Source organism: Filicampus tigris, chromosome 22 (assembly GCF_054856515.1).
Source record: "Filicampus tigris isolate MCC_2025a chromosome 22, RoL_Ftig_1.0, whole genome shotgun sequence".
Taxonomy (NCBI): Eukaryota; Metazoa; Chordata; class Actinopteri; order Syngnathiformes; family Syngnathidae; genus Filicampus; species Filicampus tigris.
In genome coordinates, this window is record NC_141238.1 from 4,741,932 (window position 1) to 4,756,513 (window position 14,582).

Below are 14,582 nucleotides of genomic sequence, written 5' to 3' on the forward strand. Positions count from 1 at the left end.
CGAAGTTAGGCAAGTTCAATGCTGTTCAATGAGCGGAGAGTATTTGTTTACACCGACTTGACCGCAATCTTGAATTGTGACGTCATATTTATGTAAAACTAGGAATTGGCCATGGTCACCTCAGACCAGTTTCCCCCCTGACTGGTTCCTTTTTCGAGGAAAACAGTCCAAGCCAAACAAATCAAGCAAAACTTGCACGTAAAATACAAAATGAATTCTTTTTAGAGGTGAGAATTGTGCACATGCGTCTAATATCTGCTCGCCAAGCCAGGACACTGCAGAAAGCAGTAATGCAGCAGAAATTACAGAGGGGTTGGATTAATAACACTAAGGAGACTGTGCACGCTCACGCACACAGATATGTACACACCAGCGGTGTGGAACAGCTGTGGAGTATTCCTCCTCCCCCACTGACCCAAATCTCTTACAATGGAGATGAACTCTTCCTCCTTGACTCAAGACAAAAAGAAAACTATCAGCAACAAATATTAATCACCACATCCCAAAAAAGGGTTTTCTCCAAAATACAGTATTTTAAATTCATGATTTATATAATGATCTCTATGTACTTTAATAAAATACAATAATGTAATACAGTGAATGTTTGTCATGCAATGTCATCTATTTGTGTTGATTGGTTGTCATTTTATATAAATGTTTCAATGCATATGAAATTCTGTGAATGGATTTGTTGATTGGCAGAGCGTGGTCATCTGACCTAATGACGTGTCCGTGACGTCAATGATCCGCTCTAGCGACCAATGCCTTCACCTTCCGCTTCCACTCCACTCAAATCGAGACTACTGTTGAGCGACATTTTTGACGGTATTTCTTTTTGTATGCCCTTGAAAAACATCGTTAATCTTTTGCGGTTTGCTCTGTTAACGCGTTGCAAGCTGCAGCGAAGCTCGTAGTCGCGCGGCTGTTTGGTTAACATGTTTGCTCGCTAGCCGTTGCGTTCACTGTTCAGGTAAGTTGTACGACACCTGCCTTCTCTGTCGTGAAAGGAATGTTGCTTGAGCTCATTACTGGACGAGGGAGTGTTGTAAGCCTTGTGCTAATGTGTGCTAATTCCCTCTTTTTTTTAAACGTTGCATTTGGTAATGTCACACGCGAATACATTTCTATTTATAAACTTCACCTGAACGCGAGAGCGATTGCACATTAACTGAGACTATTTTTAAACTCAAACATATGTGGTCATTGCGGAGTCTGCGCGTTTGTTTTTGTTGTGGCCACTTTGGGCCCGAATGGCAAGCTTCCCCCACATACACGTTTGTTTTGGTTCTCAACCGCAGGCCTCCATTGTTGTCGCAGCGTCCGTGTGAGACACAAAAAAAATACACCGGATAGTGAACGCACCGGCAGTAAAAGAGGATGCCCCGCATCAAATTGAACGGACCATCTATCCTCTCGTCAAATGTTGGAAAACACTTAAAACATCTTTACGTCCAATTATCCTTAAAGTAAACACTTACGCACATGCACTTCCTGCTTTCCTAACATCCCGCTTAGCTTTTCACTTTCATTCGTTTGTATACACTGCACTTGAACCTAACGACCGCAGCGCATTAAACCTCGCATGAAAACTACTACACAGTAACAATACGCTGCTGTTCTCAAACCTATTCTGCAGTTTCACTGATGGATAACTTTTGAACACTACTATATAAGAAAAACATTGATTTAGTGTCCTTGCCAGATGTGGAGGTGAGCCCATGGAAAAGCCATCATCTTCAGACGGAGGAGCCCCGGGGGAGCGAGAAGGCTTAGCGGAGGTGAGACCAAATGAAGCACCGTGGCGTCAAGCATGAGGATGCCGTTGTTTCTTTCCGTCGGCAGGGTGGTGTTCGACTGAGGGGGGCCGAGGGTGGAGAGGCAGGTCCTCATCCCGGTGCCTCGAGGAGGAGCAGCTCGTCCCGTTCCTCCCGCAAGAGCTTCCGGCTGGACTACCGCCTGGAGGTCATCAATAGTCCACATGTTGTTAAAAGACGAGCCAGCGATTGAAAGAATCGAGTTATTTTTTTCTGCGATAGGAGGAGGTGACGAGGTCCTGTCGGGACAAACATGGCCGCTTTACTAACCCGTGGTCCACGTGGCGGTTCCCCTCCTACTCCACGCTGCTCCGCTTCTCTTTGCTGGACAAGAACCACAGCAACATCCCGACTAGTAAAGAGGTACGGGACGCCTCGTCGGCACTTCCTGTTGGAGAAAAATCCCCGGTCGACGTCGTGTTCATCTTTCCAGGCCCTCGACAACGAGCTGCCGGTAGTGGAGCCCTACTTTGTCCGCAACCCGGACCTCTCCCCCTCCGGTCCGGGTCTCAGGGTCACCTGGCTTGGCCACGCCTCCGTTCTGGTGGAAATGGACGGGGTGAACATTCTGACGGATCCCATTTTCAGCCAGAGGGCGTCGCCGCTCCAGTTTGTGGGCCCCAAACGATACAGAGGGCCTCCTTGTAGCGTGCAACAGGTGAGAAAAATTCCCCATCTTGAGAATCGTATCCCAAAATCCCAAACTAATCGCGACTAGCGTATCAAATTTGCAAGCTTCTTTTCAACTGGTCTTTGTTGCGCAGTTGCCCCGGATCGACGCCGTGGTCATCAGTCATTCCCACTACGATCACCTTGATGCCGGAACAGTGGCCAGCCTCAACGTGCGCTTCGGAGCGGAGCTACGCTGGTACAGGAATCGTTTCGATTTTTATCCAAGAACTGATATCGGAAGTTACGATTTCTATTTAACTATTGTGCGTTTGTACCAGTCTGTATACATTTTTTTTTTTTTTTCCAAACGTTAGGGTCTAAAAATGTCTGGCCGTGAATTAGTTAAGGGTTCGTTTTTCAAAACAAAAACAACGCATCCGGTACCGTGAATGCGAGTGACGCCGCAACGTGGCCGTGGCCCGCAGGTTCGTGCCCCTGGGCTTGATGGACTGGCTGGCCAAGGCGGGCTGCGAGAACGTGATGGAGCTGGACTGGTGGGAGGAGAACTGCGTCCCGAGTCACGACGAGGTCACCTTCGTGTGCACGCCATCCCAGCACTGGAGCAGACGCGGCGCGGCCGACAACAACAAGGTGCTTTGCTCGCCTTTTCGCCCGCTTTTTTTTTTTTTTTTTTTTTACCCGACATCCTCCTCAACGAACGTCGTCCATCTTTTTAGTCGTTATGGGCCAGCTGGACTGTTTTAGGTCCGGACCACCGCTTCTTCTTCGCCGGCGACACCGGCTACTGCTCGGTCTTCGCGGAGATCGGGCGACGTTTCGGGCCCTTTGACCTGGCGGCGATCCCCATCGGGGCGTACTTGCCAAGGTAATCGCGTAGCGACTCGCGCCTCCGGCATGTTGTGAAATCCGTTTCGACTTTTACAGGGACGTGATGAAAGGCCAGCACGTGGACCCGGAGGAAGCGGTTCAGATTCACACGGACCTCGGGGCCAAACACTCGTTGGCTATCCACTGGGGAACTTTTGCCCTGGCGTATGAGGTAATCCAAAATGGCGGTCGGAGGGCGTTAAAGAGGTGAAAGCGCACAGGCGGCAGGTTTCAACCCGGATACTTGTGTCCACTCAGCACTATCTGGAGCCGCCGCGCCGTCTCCGGGAAGCGCTGGAGCAAAACGGGCTGAAAACGGAATCCTTCTTCACCCTGCAGCACGGGGAGTCTCGTCTCCTGACGTCGCGCGACGCCGACGTCTTCCGCTGATACCTGGCTGGCGTTTAGTAGCATCGACAATAGCAACAAAAAAAAATAAAATATTGATGGATGTAATAAAAACAAAATACTGTTGTTGTGGCCTGGACATGACATAGTATGACATGTCGACTTTTTACAATTTGTTCCATGCTGCCCCAGTAGTCTAAACACGGCATTCGGATTATGTTGGTGGAAAATGAGTTAAGTAGTCAAATCCAGCCGTTTTTGTCCATCTCAGGTGGCCATTTTGTCACTTGCTAACAACCAATCTGAAGCGGAGCCACGATTGGTTACCGGAGGTCAACTGTGATGTCGTTTTCAGTCGACAACGGGTGACAAAATGGATGGCTAAAAACGAGTGGATTTTGCTTCTTGATTAACTCACATTCCACAAGGCATATGTAAAGAAAATTTGGGGGGTTGACTTTCCCTTGTAAGCTAATAGCAGAAGCTGAGCCGGCTTCAGCTTCACACAAATGTTTTCATCATTCCTGCTTTTTCCATTGCCTTCAGCCATCTCAGAATGGACAATGGTGTGCCATTACTCGTTACAATTGTACCATGATGCGTTTGTATTGCAATTTGAATGTCATTCCCGTGCTTTCGAGGTGTACGTAATATAAACTGCTTGAACCGCGTATATAGAAATGACCACTAGGTGGCAATGCAGTGCAGCTTTTGACATGGAAGGGGAATAAAAACGTTCACCACAACGTAATAAATACTGGCGACTTTAATTAGGTTAAAGCAGCCTGACCTCTTAAATATCCCTTCGAAATCATCTAAAAAGGTGTCCTCGAGTCACCTGTTGCACCTCCACAACGAGATTGTGAGAAGTCTAGAAAAATGCCATCGGGGTTGGAGTCCAGCGATCCCAGAACGCGATCTTCGCTCATCTCCGGACTGGAATCAGAGTTGATATCCTGCGCCAGAACTCTGGGCGAGTTCGACCTCTGCACTTGTGGGTTCTGGTTTGAGGTACCTGACCAGAGGACTGGATTAATTCACGTGTGGGCAATATGGTAGATGCGTCGTGCTACCTGCGTGCTCAGCGCTGGACTCCGCCACGGAGGCGCTCTCCTCCACGCATGACGTCATTTCCGACACGGAATGCCGCCTGATCCCCACACCGCCTCCCACAGACGAATCCACGTCGTACTCCACCACGGGGCTCAGGATGGGAACGTTGTAGCTCTTGGAACGTACCACTGGGTTCTTGACCGCGGGGGGGTTGCTCGATAGACGCTTCTCTGATAAGGGGAAAAAAGAATCAACCTAATGGAGATTTATTTTTTATTGTATTTATATATTCTTTTTTTTTTTTTGTCAATCACACACCTAACAGACAGGAGGAACAGTTTTGATTGGACGAACCATCTTGGGAATATAACCCGTGGGTCCCGAGGTAAGGAGAGACCACCTTCTCGATGAGACACTCCAGACGCAAGTAGTCGTTTGTGACACCTTTGGACTCGTGGACACCCTGCATCAAAAACAAAATAATAACAACAACAAACATTCTCGAACACCAATAACTCCTTTTTTATTTTTATTTTGCTTTTGTTGTAAGAAGAGTAACAAAGAAGAATGTTGACCTGAAGAATGAGCAGCATCTGCACGATGGAGGGCGGCACTCGGGCTCGGGGCCGCGACAGAGCTTCGTCCAGCTTCAGGTTGAGGGTGATGATATTCCGGAAGTGCAGCAGGGCCAGCTGACGCACGGATGGCTCCTTTCCCTAACGACGCACGTAAACAATGGGTAGAAAAAGTCGACACACCCCTATGAAATAAAAAACAGTCGCACCCTGACACGTCAGGATGCTCAATTGTGGGAAAAAAAAACAAAACAATTATAGAAGTTCCTTTTGGACCTTTCGGAGCGTAATAATCGTTCAATCGTTAATAATCGAATAAAGTCATTTTGAAAACGTCCAACCTGCACCGGGCAGAAGATGGCCTGCAGCATGGACAGAACATCGCAGAAGAAGAAATCCCAAGTGTCAGCCAGCGAATCCAACAACTTCTGACCTGACATCAGGGAGTCAATTATTACTTCCTCCACCCCCCATCGCCCTGAGAACAAAGTCTGACTGGCGAGTTAATCGAAAACTTGAGTCAATTACTTACTCACTGGGAGCTGTGTGAGTTAGCATAGTTGTCGGGTTGATGTTTTACCTTCATAAAAGCGAATCTTGTCTCGCAGGATGACCATGCCTTTGGTTAGCAGCTGATTTTGAAGGTACTCGGTGAAGAAGGAGCCGAGCTCCGTTTTCAGCAGCTGCCTGGTAAAGTGGGGACACACACGCACGCACATAATAATACGGGCATTTTTTTTTCCACTTTGCACGTGTGGTAATCAGTGCCGAGCAGGTTGCACCGTTTGAACAGCAGCAGGCTCAGGAAATGACAAGCTCAAAAGCCGCAGCTAAGTGCTCACTGACAACACTGGTAGGGTGCGGAAATGTGCAAGCACACAAAAAAAAAAAAAAAAAGTAAATAAAAACATTTAAATACCTGACGCCTTCGTTCAGAGTGAAAAGCTCATTTTCACCTAAATCCTTCTTCTGGAACACTGAGATGACCGCGTTGTGGATGCTGAGGAGACAAAAGTGACAATAAAGGATTTTTAAAAATTGTTTTTGTTATTGTTTTTGTGGGGCCTTTTTTGTGTTTCTTTTCACGGCCAGGCAAGAGTGGCCGCCTCTGACCTGTTCCAGGTGGCGTTGGCCCCCGCTCTCCTCTGCTGGGTGCCTTTGTCCCTGCCGGCCTCGTCCGCCAGCGCCGCCTTCTCCGCTCCTCCGGATGGCGCCTTGGCCTGCGAGAGGTCCGTCAGGCTGGACGACGAGCCGCCGGCCAGCTTCAACCGGTTGTGGAGACTCCTCGAAATCCAGAAAGGACGAAAAAGACGAATAGAGGGTAGGTACGGTCAAGTTTATAAAATCTCCATGCACTCACAGCGCCACAACGAGGCGCTCGATAACAGCCACCCCACCTCGAAACCCCGGTCCACACAAAATTATATATTCGCCTCTTCTCGCTCTTCCGTCTTTGTGTCACATGCGTGCACTCACGGCAGACAACGAGGCGCTCTAAAGGTGTGGACTATGTGGAGGGAATATGTATTTTCGGGGTGTGCGTGTTGGCGCTCACGTTCTTTTATAGTAGGGGAGAGGGGCAACTCATGTTGGCCCGCTTGTAAGCCCCGCCCCCCCCAAAAAATACGGAAACTAAAATTCAGTAGTATTCAGTATTTTCACATTTTCAGCTATTATCTTCAACTATAAACAATGTATTAAAAAAAAAATATATATATATATGAATTCACTTTAAAGGCTCTTTACAAGTGTTTATTTTTGTACGCGGAAGTTGGGAGAATCTCTCTCCTCCTGCCTCGCCACTTTCCCTTTAACGAGCGGTCGCGGTCGGCGGCCATGTGAGCTTTTGTGCGGGGCCCGACAAAGGAAGCCTTTGAGGTTCAAGTGCAGCCAAGATGTAGGGAAGAATTTCAAAGTGGCACAAATGTCCTCTTTTCACCGCTCTGCCTGTGTAGTGAAGCGAGCCGAGTTGGATAATAGGCGCCACCGGATTGGTCTTCATCACTCCAGCGATGGCAAACGCTACATTTGTGACGTTAGCTCAAACTTTAACGTCGCAAGCCGTTTCGTTTTGAGGGTGGTTGTTCGGTAATTAGTAAACAAAGGAGGATGATGGGGATTTTTTTTTTTTTTTTTTTCATGAATGAAAGCACCAATGAGGTCATTCGGGAATGCGCGTGTACAAACACGGTCAAAGCGAGAAGGTCCCCAAAGAAGCCTGTGGCCCTACTGGAGTCGAGCGTGAGAATTTGATTTGTTTTTGATCGTTTAACTCGAGTCGTACATCGTGAAGAGTTTTGGGGCGATTGTCTGTAAACATGACAACGCTGGGGTTCCCCAAGCTAGTAAAGTTAGCGCGTCCGTACCTGTGTGAAGAAATGTCAACATAGTTCTTACCTCCTTAACGAGCCCTCACGTTCCATGTTTGAGGGCGCAGCGCCTCAGTGACGATAAAACCGCCGCGGCTGACCAGCCAGCATCTGAACACACAAATACAAATTAATCATTTGCATCATTTGAAATTATGTGAGCTAACGTGCTGAAGAATGACACACACGCACATGGTCACTTCATTAGGTACATGTTTTTTTTTTTAATTAATAACTTTATTTAACATGTTAAAGTTAGTATAAAGTTCCAAAAAATCGTATTTAACATTTAGATAATACATAATGATTTTTTTTGGGTAATTCTCACTGATATGACTCAAAGTGTTGTACATGGTTGAAATGAAAAATAACATCACAATAATGAATGTATTACTTACCCGCTTCAGGTAAAAAAAAAAAAAATAAATAAACACTTTACATGACCAAATAAACGAACAAGAGCATCTTAGTAGCAGTTTTGTCCACTTTAATAATAAAAAATATATATAATTATGGAGCTACGTATCGTGCTACTAAATTAGCATAAAAGATCAGAGTAAAGTAGTTGACATTTTTATCGACACACTTACCTCTCCAGACGCCTTCGCCTCTTGTGTTATTTTAATCCACATATCACGTTTTATTGATTAAAACGTGACGACCATCGCGAGGAGGTTCCTTCCATCAAAAAAGTGAGTGAATCAACGTGAGCGTGCGTGACACGGAGGAGGGAGGGGCCGCTCGCGAGAGGAAGCCGGAAGACAGGGTGGTTGCCGTGGAAACGTTTTGTGGGCGCGGCTTCACGTGCGTGGTGGGTTCAATGGCGCTTTAAAATAGGGAATTTGGTCAAATCTCGACATAAAAGCAGCGTATACAGGTGAAGTATTTAGATGTGCGAGACTGATAAGCGACTGCTTAATAGTGGCAAAGTCTGCCGTTCAAGGCTAAATTGAGTGTCAAAAGTACACAGAATCATAAAACAACCGCACCCGCACGGTTGCGGTGGTTTCCCTCATTTTATGGCCTGTATGTGCTTAAGTAGGTGTAAAAGAGCGGAGCTGAAAACAAACACAGTAAATGTAGGCAAAACAAAAGGTGACTTGATAGCATGCGGGCGATTGGAGGACAGTCACCACCACAGTTGCCGTGTGCACTTCACGGCCCCCTAAAATTGCACAATCCTGTCACAAAGGTCTACATTGATTAAATCATATTATTAAAAGGTGTAGGCTTTAAACATAGAACAGTTCTCTAAGATTTGGTAGAATGGCCTGGTTGGGCTAATAAATGAGAATAAGGGCCAGAACACATGAGAAAAATCTAAGTCGAACATTCTCAGCCCTTTTCAATACATACCGTTCAAATACAAACATTTATTTTCTCTATTTTAAAGGCCATTCTAAACCACACAGCAGTGCATTTAAATTTTTTTTATTCCAATGTTAAATATAGACGCAGTGGATTTGAATCCTAATGTAGTAAAAAGGTATGAATCACTTCGTTATGCTGCCGCCGTGTGGACAAGAAATGTACTGCAATCACGATGGGGGGAAAAAATGAAAAAGCATACTGCCGTTCCGTAAAGTGCTCTGATGCTTTAAACATAAAATAGTGCTCTAAAATATAGTAGAATGGCCTGGTTGGTCTAGTAAATGATAAAATAAGGGACAGAACACATGAAAAAAAATCTAAGTCGAACAGCCCTTTTCGATACCCCGATACGAAATTTGAATCCTAATAGTAAAAATGTATGGATCATTGTTATGCTGCCGCCGTGTGGACAAGAAAGGTACTGCACTTACGATGGGGAAAAAATGAAAACGCTTACTGCTGTTCCGTGTGTGACCTAAAATCAAAACATAACAGTGGAACCCACAAAAAGGATAATGCACTTAAATCCCAGTCAGAGTCATTAATTTTAACAACTTTTATTTATTAAGTCTTTACAAATAAAGTAACAAATGTCATTGTATTTGTTTTAATATGAAGCTTGAACCCTCTCTACTTAGTGCAAAACATACCGTTAAAGGCTGCTGATGACTCCCCGTGTGTTTGTTTCATTCTATTTTCCACATCCAACCATTTTTTTTTGTCATATAGAGAGAAAAGAAACCACTGAGTTAGGTGCTGCTACACACAATAAAACAGCAGATAAAACAAGTGACGATTGTTTTTTGTTTTTGTTTTGTTTGTTTGTTGTTTTTTTTTTAAGTCAACATTAGAACATCGGAGATTGGGATATAATGTTTCTGTGCTCAAAGACTGGACATGACAGCTGGAGAAAAAGGAATTGACCGCTTCTACGGCAAAAAAAATAAAATAAAAAAAATAAAAATAAAAGTGAATCCTGCGATGGCACACCAACAATCCGCTCCTTAAATATGAGCTACAAGCTAATGCTACCCCTGTGTTCAAGACTGGTTCACCCCACTTAAATGCAGGAACATTCACAATACTAACCAGCCTTTCACAGTAAAAATCCTCCGGTACAACTTCACAGTAAAGTCCACCAGTTGTTCTTGAACACCGCAGCTTCACGGGGAGGAAACTGGCGAAAATAATCTACGAAGAGATTAGAATGGCATTGTGATTGACTAAAAGCGGGGCTGGTGAATTTTATTCTTTCATTTGACACCTATGACAAAATAGGATCAAAATAGTCTCGCCCGTTTGCGGACGAGGGAAACCAGCAGAGCTTGTAAAAAGTCTCCACACTCCTTTTTCGAATGCCATTTTTTTTTGTTTTTTTGCTGCACAAAAATAAGACGAAGCTAAATTGCCATTTTCCATTCGGCTTTTATGTTTTCGAGCGAGGCTGCGGCTGTGGAGGAATACAAAACAAAAACGCCAAGAACAGCCTACTAGAACATCTGAAAATGATTTGGAGTAAATCAGAGGCACTTTAAATGGTGGCAGGTTTTTTTTTTTTTTACTTGCCCTCTCAAAAAGATGAAATGTTTGATTGTGTTTTACACTTTAAAGGTCACATAAATGGAAAATTCTCATGACGCATTCACTGCCAGACTCTTTTTTTTTACCCTAAAGTTTGAAAAATAATAAAATAAAATAAATTCCTGGGTTTGAATGGCTGGATTGCGAAAAGACGTGTAAATCCATCAATGCCAGTGAATGAGTAAATGATTGACCTTGGTCTATTTTTTTTTTTTTTTTTTTTAATACCACAAAAAACAAGCTTTGGAATTAGGAGTGTGTCGACTTTATAACCACAGCCGCGGCCACAAATTTAAGGAACTAAGAATGAGGCGCCCTGATTTTTATTCTTGACAGCCCGGTCGTCCAAACGCTGCATTCATAACGTGTCGTGAGGATTTTCAGCTCAAGAACAACATTAAGTCAAGCGGCCATGTTGGAATAAGTGAGCAAACGGTGAATCACAGCACGGAGGTAAGTCACGACACACGACCAAACGCAAACACGGCCTTCGAATGAGAGTCCTCGGACAAAATGGCGGCGCTCTCGCGTGGTCCTCGTGCGTTCTCCAGTGTTCGGGGGTGGGGAGTGAAGCAAGGCACTAGAAAGCAAATTCAAACAGTTGCTTTGTACATTCACATTTATCTAACAGGGCAAGAGTGGAGAGTTTAAAGTGTCGCATATAAGTACTGTGGAAGAAACAACAAAGTTAGCGAGCATTCCATATTTGAACGAAAAACATTTGGAGGTCAAATGGCGGCTGAATTGTTGTCGGTTAAGGCTTTTTTTTTTTTTTTTTTTCCCAAATTGAGGAAAAATGGACGCCCCTCCCCAAATTGTTATGACTCCTAACAAACAGTAACAATCACAGTGTTGTTTTTACACATCACATGAAAATGTGTGCGTAGAACAGGTTGGGCCCACGTGGGGCGTTTTTTTTTTTTTTTTTTTTTTTTTTTTTTTTTTTTTAAATACAACAACATTCACGAGGAGAAATAATCAACTCCAAAAAGCCGACGAGGTGTGCGCGCGCAACATGAAATAAAACCGAATGGAATTTTGACAAAAAAAAAAAAATAAAAAAAAAATCGACGATCTTGCTCTGAAGGTCACTTTTTTTTTTTTTTTTTCTGCCTTTTTGCCAATGTTTCTCGATTTATTGCTTTGACGCAGGAGGGGGAGGCGACCAATTGTGTTCCCATTGAGTGACCCCTCTATTTTTTTTTTTTTTATTCACACATTGCACGTTAGCTACGTCTTCGATGACGGGGGTCGGCGTTCCGACCGGCCCGCCGCCAACCCCTACGTGGTCCTCATGTTGGGTCCCCCCGGGTTGCTGACCGACTTGTGCATGAACGCGCGCAGGGGCGGCGGAGCGATCCGGCCGCCCGTCGATGCGGCGTAAGAAGGGCCGAGCGGCTGGGAGGCGCTGACCAGCAGCGGCGCGGCGCGGTCGGGCCCCGCCCACGCCGCGGCGTAGGCCGGGGCGGCCACGTAAGGGATGAAGTGCGGCGGCGGGTGAGGGTGGGGCGGCGGCGGGGAGGCGGGGGGCTGGCGCAGCGAGCCCTTGCGGGAGGCCAGAGAGGTAGTCGGGTTGGAGGGGGGGTGGGCGCCAGCGGCGGTGCCGCTCGGGCACAGCTGGCTCGGGGCGGAGAACTTTCTGCCCGGATTGGCGGACTGGATCACCTATAGAGGATGACATATAAAAAAAAAATGTTCAATTGATAAATCAGACAGTAAACTAGCCGGAATTAAGGGCCCCTGTGCGGATTACAAATCCCTATATGAAGCTCCCACAAGATGGCGCCAAAGCACTACTTTTCTATTCGGTTCAGACTCCCCAAAGGACACAACAAAAATGTGCGGGTTTTTTTTTCTTCCAGAAAAAATATCACTCTATAATATTGCACGTCATAGCAACAAACCATCGTTCAATAGAATGTACAGCCATAATAATTTCAGTCGTTCTTGGCAGAGGATAAAGAATATATGTTGACCACTGTAACATTTAGCTCTATCAAATATGCGTTGCTTTAGTGGTTAGAAGTATGCGATGCTATTTGCTAGCTGTCCATGCTGTTGTGCATTGTTTGTTAGCATTAAGCTAGCAGGAAATTCTACGGTAAAAGTGTGTGGTTGTTGGAAAAACACATGCAATTCTTTTAGATCTATGTTTGGCAACGTTCAACAAGTAACTTGAAACTGCTTTAAAAAAAAATATATTGACTACAGCTTGTATTTTGGCGAGGAGCCAAGTTTAGCTCGGGTTGTTAGTGGAGAGTTTTTTTTTTTTTTTTTTTCCTTCACCGCACCTTTTCTAAATCAAATCAGACTTATTTTTAAGGGTAATATAAGATGAGTTTAAAAAGATCAACTTTAGCATCTTCGCTTCGGGTACTACTGGCAGAGCAAAAAAATGTTCAGGGGCGTGTCAATTCACAGTTTTGTGTGGCGGGGGGCTCGAGATCTCTCACCTCGTAGCTATGTCCTTGTGCCGCCGCCTGCTGCAGCTGTTTGGTGCTCTTCTTACCCTGGGAATCAAAACAAAACCATCGCTTGGTTTGACGCTTTGTTGTGGGAAGAAGAAAAAAAACAAAACAAAAAAAAAAAAACCTGCGAGAGGTCTCTGGCCCAGTTGTCCACCAGTTTATGGAGATCGTCTGTGAACGTCCCTTTGCGCTGGTGAGGGGCCGATATGTTGAGACACTGGGAGCCCCCCTGGCTCTGAGGCAGGGAACCGCTCACTGCGTTGGTGCTGGCGGTCCCTGTGAGAAAAAAAAAAAAAAAAAACAGAGTGAGACGTCGCACCGGACGTTATTCGTGGGCGGAAAGCAGAAAGGGGAAAAAGATAGTTACGGCAGAGCTGGTTGCAGGGGCAGACTTTTTTCATCATCTTCCCTGCACGCCACCCAGAAAGCAAGAATAGGAAGATTGGGAGAGAGGGAACAGTTACAAAAACAAACAAAAAAAAAAACAGTCAGGTGTCCAGATTGAAATCAAAGCCATAGGGTCATTTTTGATTGACGGCATTTTCGCGGATGTTTCCGAGCCCTCGCCGCAGCTCATCGGCGAAAAATTGGATTGACATCCATCCCAAAAAATAACAGATTATAAATCCAATAAGAGGCTAAATTGCGAGCCAAATCGGGATTTTCTCCGTTTTGGGATTTCGCCACCCCAAAAAATAACTCATTCACTACCATTGATGGATTTATTCGTCTTTTCACATTCAATCCGATTATTTCTTTCTTTCAATATTAGCGTAAAAGACGGTCTAAAAATGTCTGGCGGTGAATGAGTTAATCACACCGATTTGTTTTTTCTTTCTTTTTCCCAAACAATTTTTTGTCCGCTCGTACATTAGGGCTGCTCGATTATGAAAAAAAATATTAATCATGATTATGTTGGTCACAATTGAAATCACGATTACTCAAACGATCTTTCATTTTGTTGGGTGCAAAACACATTTTCAAACGTAAAAAATACAAAGACAAATCAAATTCTTTGAAACAGTATATATAATTATGTAAGTGCCAAACAAAACTTATACAATTAGTTATTATAAAATAAAAAAAGGGTGCAAATGGATCAATTCAAGCGCGTTGGATATAAATGCATATTAATAATCGTTTTTTACGATGACGCCAATTTTGCAATCGTGGCGCGTCATAATCGTAATTGAATTTCGATTAATTGCACAGCCCTAATGTACGTGCCAAAATCTTAAAAAAGGTGATTTTCGACCCTCGAGAAAGAACGAAAGAAGAATGACAAAAAAAACAACAAAAAACGAGGAAGGCGAAAGAAATGAAAGCGTTACACACAAAGAGCCAAGCAGGGCGTACTCAGAAAGCGCGTCCTCCTGCCGCCAGGCTTGAAGGCCAAACGCTCGGCGCCCCAGCTGAACTTTACGCAGCCTGAGTGAGGAGATGAAGTGGGCGGGGCGGGCGGTGAAGAGGATGGGGGGGGAAAAAAAAAGAAAAAAAAAAAGA

At 44.9% G+C, this 14,582-nt stretch overlaps 3 protein-coding genes across 11 annotated transcripts in view; 1 reads left to right on the plus strand and 2 right to left on the minus strand.

The window, feature by feature from the left end:
• Nucleotides 1-697: 697 nt before the first annotated feature.
• Nucleotides 698-3,788, plus strand: napepld (N-acyl phosphatidylethanolamine phospholipase D). 5 transcript variants are annotated; one of them, XM_086022259.1, is made up of 10 exons: nucleotides 698-825; nucleotides 1,703-1,778; nucleotides 1,843-1,962; nucleotides 2,037-2,177; nucleotides 2,248-2,472; nucleotides 2,579-2,682; nucleotides 2,912-3,077; nucleotides 3,164-3,312; nucleotides 3,372-3,486; nucleotides 3,573-3,788. In XM_086022259.1, the coding sequence occupies exons 2-10, from the start codon at nucleotides 1,719-1,721 to the stop codon at nucleotides 3,702-3,704; spliced, it is 1,212 nt and encodes a 403-aa protein (XP_085878385.1). In that variant the 5' UTR covers nucleotides 698-825; nucleotides 1,703-1,718; the 3' UTR covers nucleotides 3,705-3,788. The 5 variants fall into 5 exon arrangements, with proteins under 5 accessions (XP_085878385.1, XP_085878387.1, XP_085878386.1 ...); XM_086022261.1 differs by having other exon boundaries at nucleotides 754-825; nucleotides 1,691-1,778; XM_086022260.1 differs by having other exon boundaries at nucleotides 759-970; nucleotides 1,691-1,778.
• A 622-nt stretch (nucleotides 3,789-4,410) lies between these two features.
• LOC147126599 (proline-rich protein 5-like) lies at nucleotides 4,411-8,461 on the minus strand. 5 transcript variants are annotated; one of them, XM_086022267.1, is made up of 10 exons: nucleotides 8,250-8,461; nucleotides 7,687-7,770; nucleotides 6,404-6,582; nucleotides 6,210-6,290; nucleotides 5,871-5,977; nucleotides 5,632-5,723; nucleotides 5,291-5,431; nucleotides 5,070-5,178; nucleotides 4,736-4,945; nucleotides 4,411-4,689 (listed from the first exon to the last, which is right to left on the minus strand). In XM_086022267.1, the coding sequence occupies exons 2-10, from the start codon at nucleotides 7,711-7,713 to the stop codon at nucleotides 4,478-4,480; spliced, it is 1,158 nt and encodes a 385-aa protein (XP_085878393.1). In that variant the 5' UTR covers nucleotides 7,714-7,770; nucleotides 8,250-8,461; the 3' UTR covers nucleotides 4,411-4,477. The 5 variants fall into 5 exon arrangements, with proteins under 5 accessions (XP_085878393.1, XP_085878389.1, XP_085878390.1 ...); XM_086022263.1 differs by having other exon boundaries at nucleotides 5,034-5,178; nucleotides 8,250-8,432; XM_086022264.1 differs by having other exon boundaries at nucleotides 5,034-5,178; nucleotides 6,404-6,574; nucleotides 7,688-7,770; nucleotides 8,250-8,431.
• A 1,110-nt stretch (nucleotides 8,462-9,571) lies between these two features.
• Nucleotides 9,572-14,582, minus strand: part of wnk1b (WNK lysine deficient protein kinase 1b) — a 45,265-nt gene continuing 40,254 nt past the window's right edge. Inside the window, exons 36-40 of the mRNA XM_086022245.1 lie at nucleotides 14,415-14,507; nucleotides 13,447-13,488; nucleotides 13,204-13,355; nucleotides 13,065-13,121; nucleotides 9,572-12,276 (exon numbers count right to left, since the gene is read on the minus strand). Of these exons, the coding sequence (XP_085878371.1) occupies nucleotides 11,893-12,276; nucleotides 13,065-13,121; nucleotides 13,204-13,355; nucleotides 13,447-13,488; nucleotides 14,415-14,507 (728 nt within the window). The 3' untranslated portion in view covers nucleotides 9,572-11,892. The remainder of the gene's footprint in view (nucleotides 12,277-13,064; nucleotides 13,122-13,203; nucleotides 13,356-13,446; nucleotides 13,489-14,414; nucleotides 14,508-14,582) is intronic.

Excerpts from the sequence above, each read along its gene's own strand:
- napepld (XM_086022262.1), top strand. The coding sequence starts at position 1,378 with ATGCCCCGCATCAAATTGAACGGACCATCTATCCTCTCGTCAAATGTT. Across the intron at positions 2,473-2,578 it reads CTCCTTGTAGCGTGCAACAG|TTGCCCCGGATCGACGCCGT; the intron begins GTGAGAAAAATT and ends TTTGTTGCGCAG. Across the intron at positions 2,683-2,911 it reads TTCGGAGCGGAGCTACGCTG|GTTCGTGCCCCTGGGCTTGA; the intron begins GTACAGGAATCG and ends CGTGGCCCGCAG.
- LOC147126599 (XM_086022263.1), bottom strand. The coding sequence starts at position 7,713 with ATGGAACGTGAGGGCTCGTTAAGGAGG. Across the intron at positions 6,291-6,403 it reads GCCAACGCCACCTGGAACAG|CATCCACAACGCGGTCATCT; the intron begins GTCAGAGGCGGC and ends TTGTCTCCTCAG. Across the intron at positions 5,724-5,870 it reads CAAGATTCGCTTTTATGAAG|GTCAGAAGTTGTTGGATTCG; the intron begins GTAAAACATCAA and ends CCCTGATGTCAG.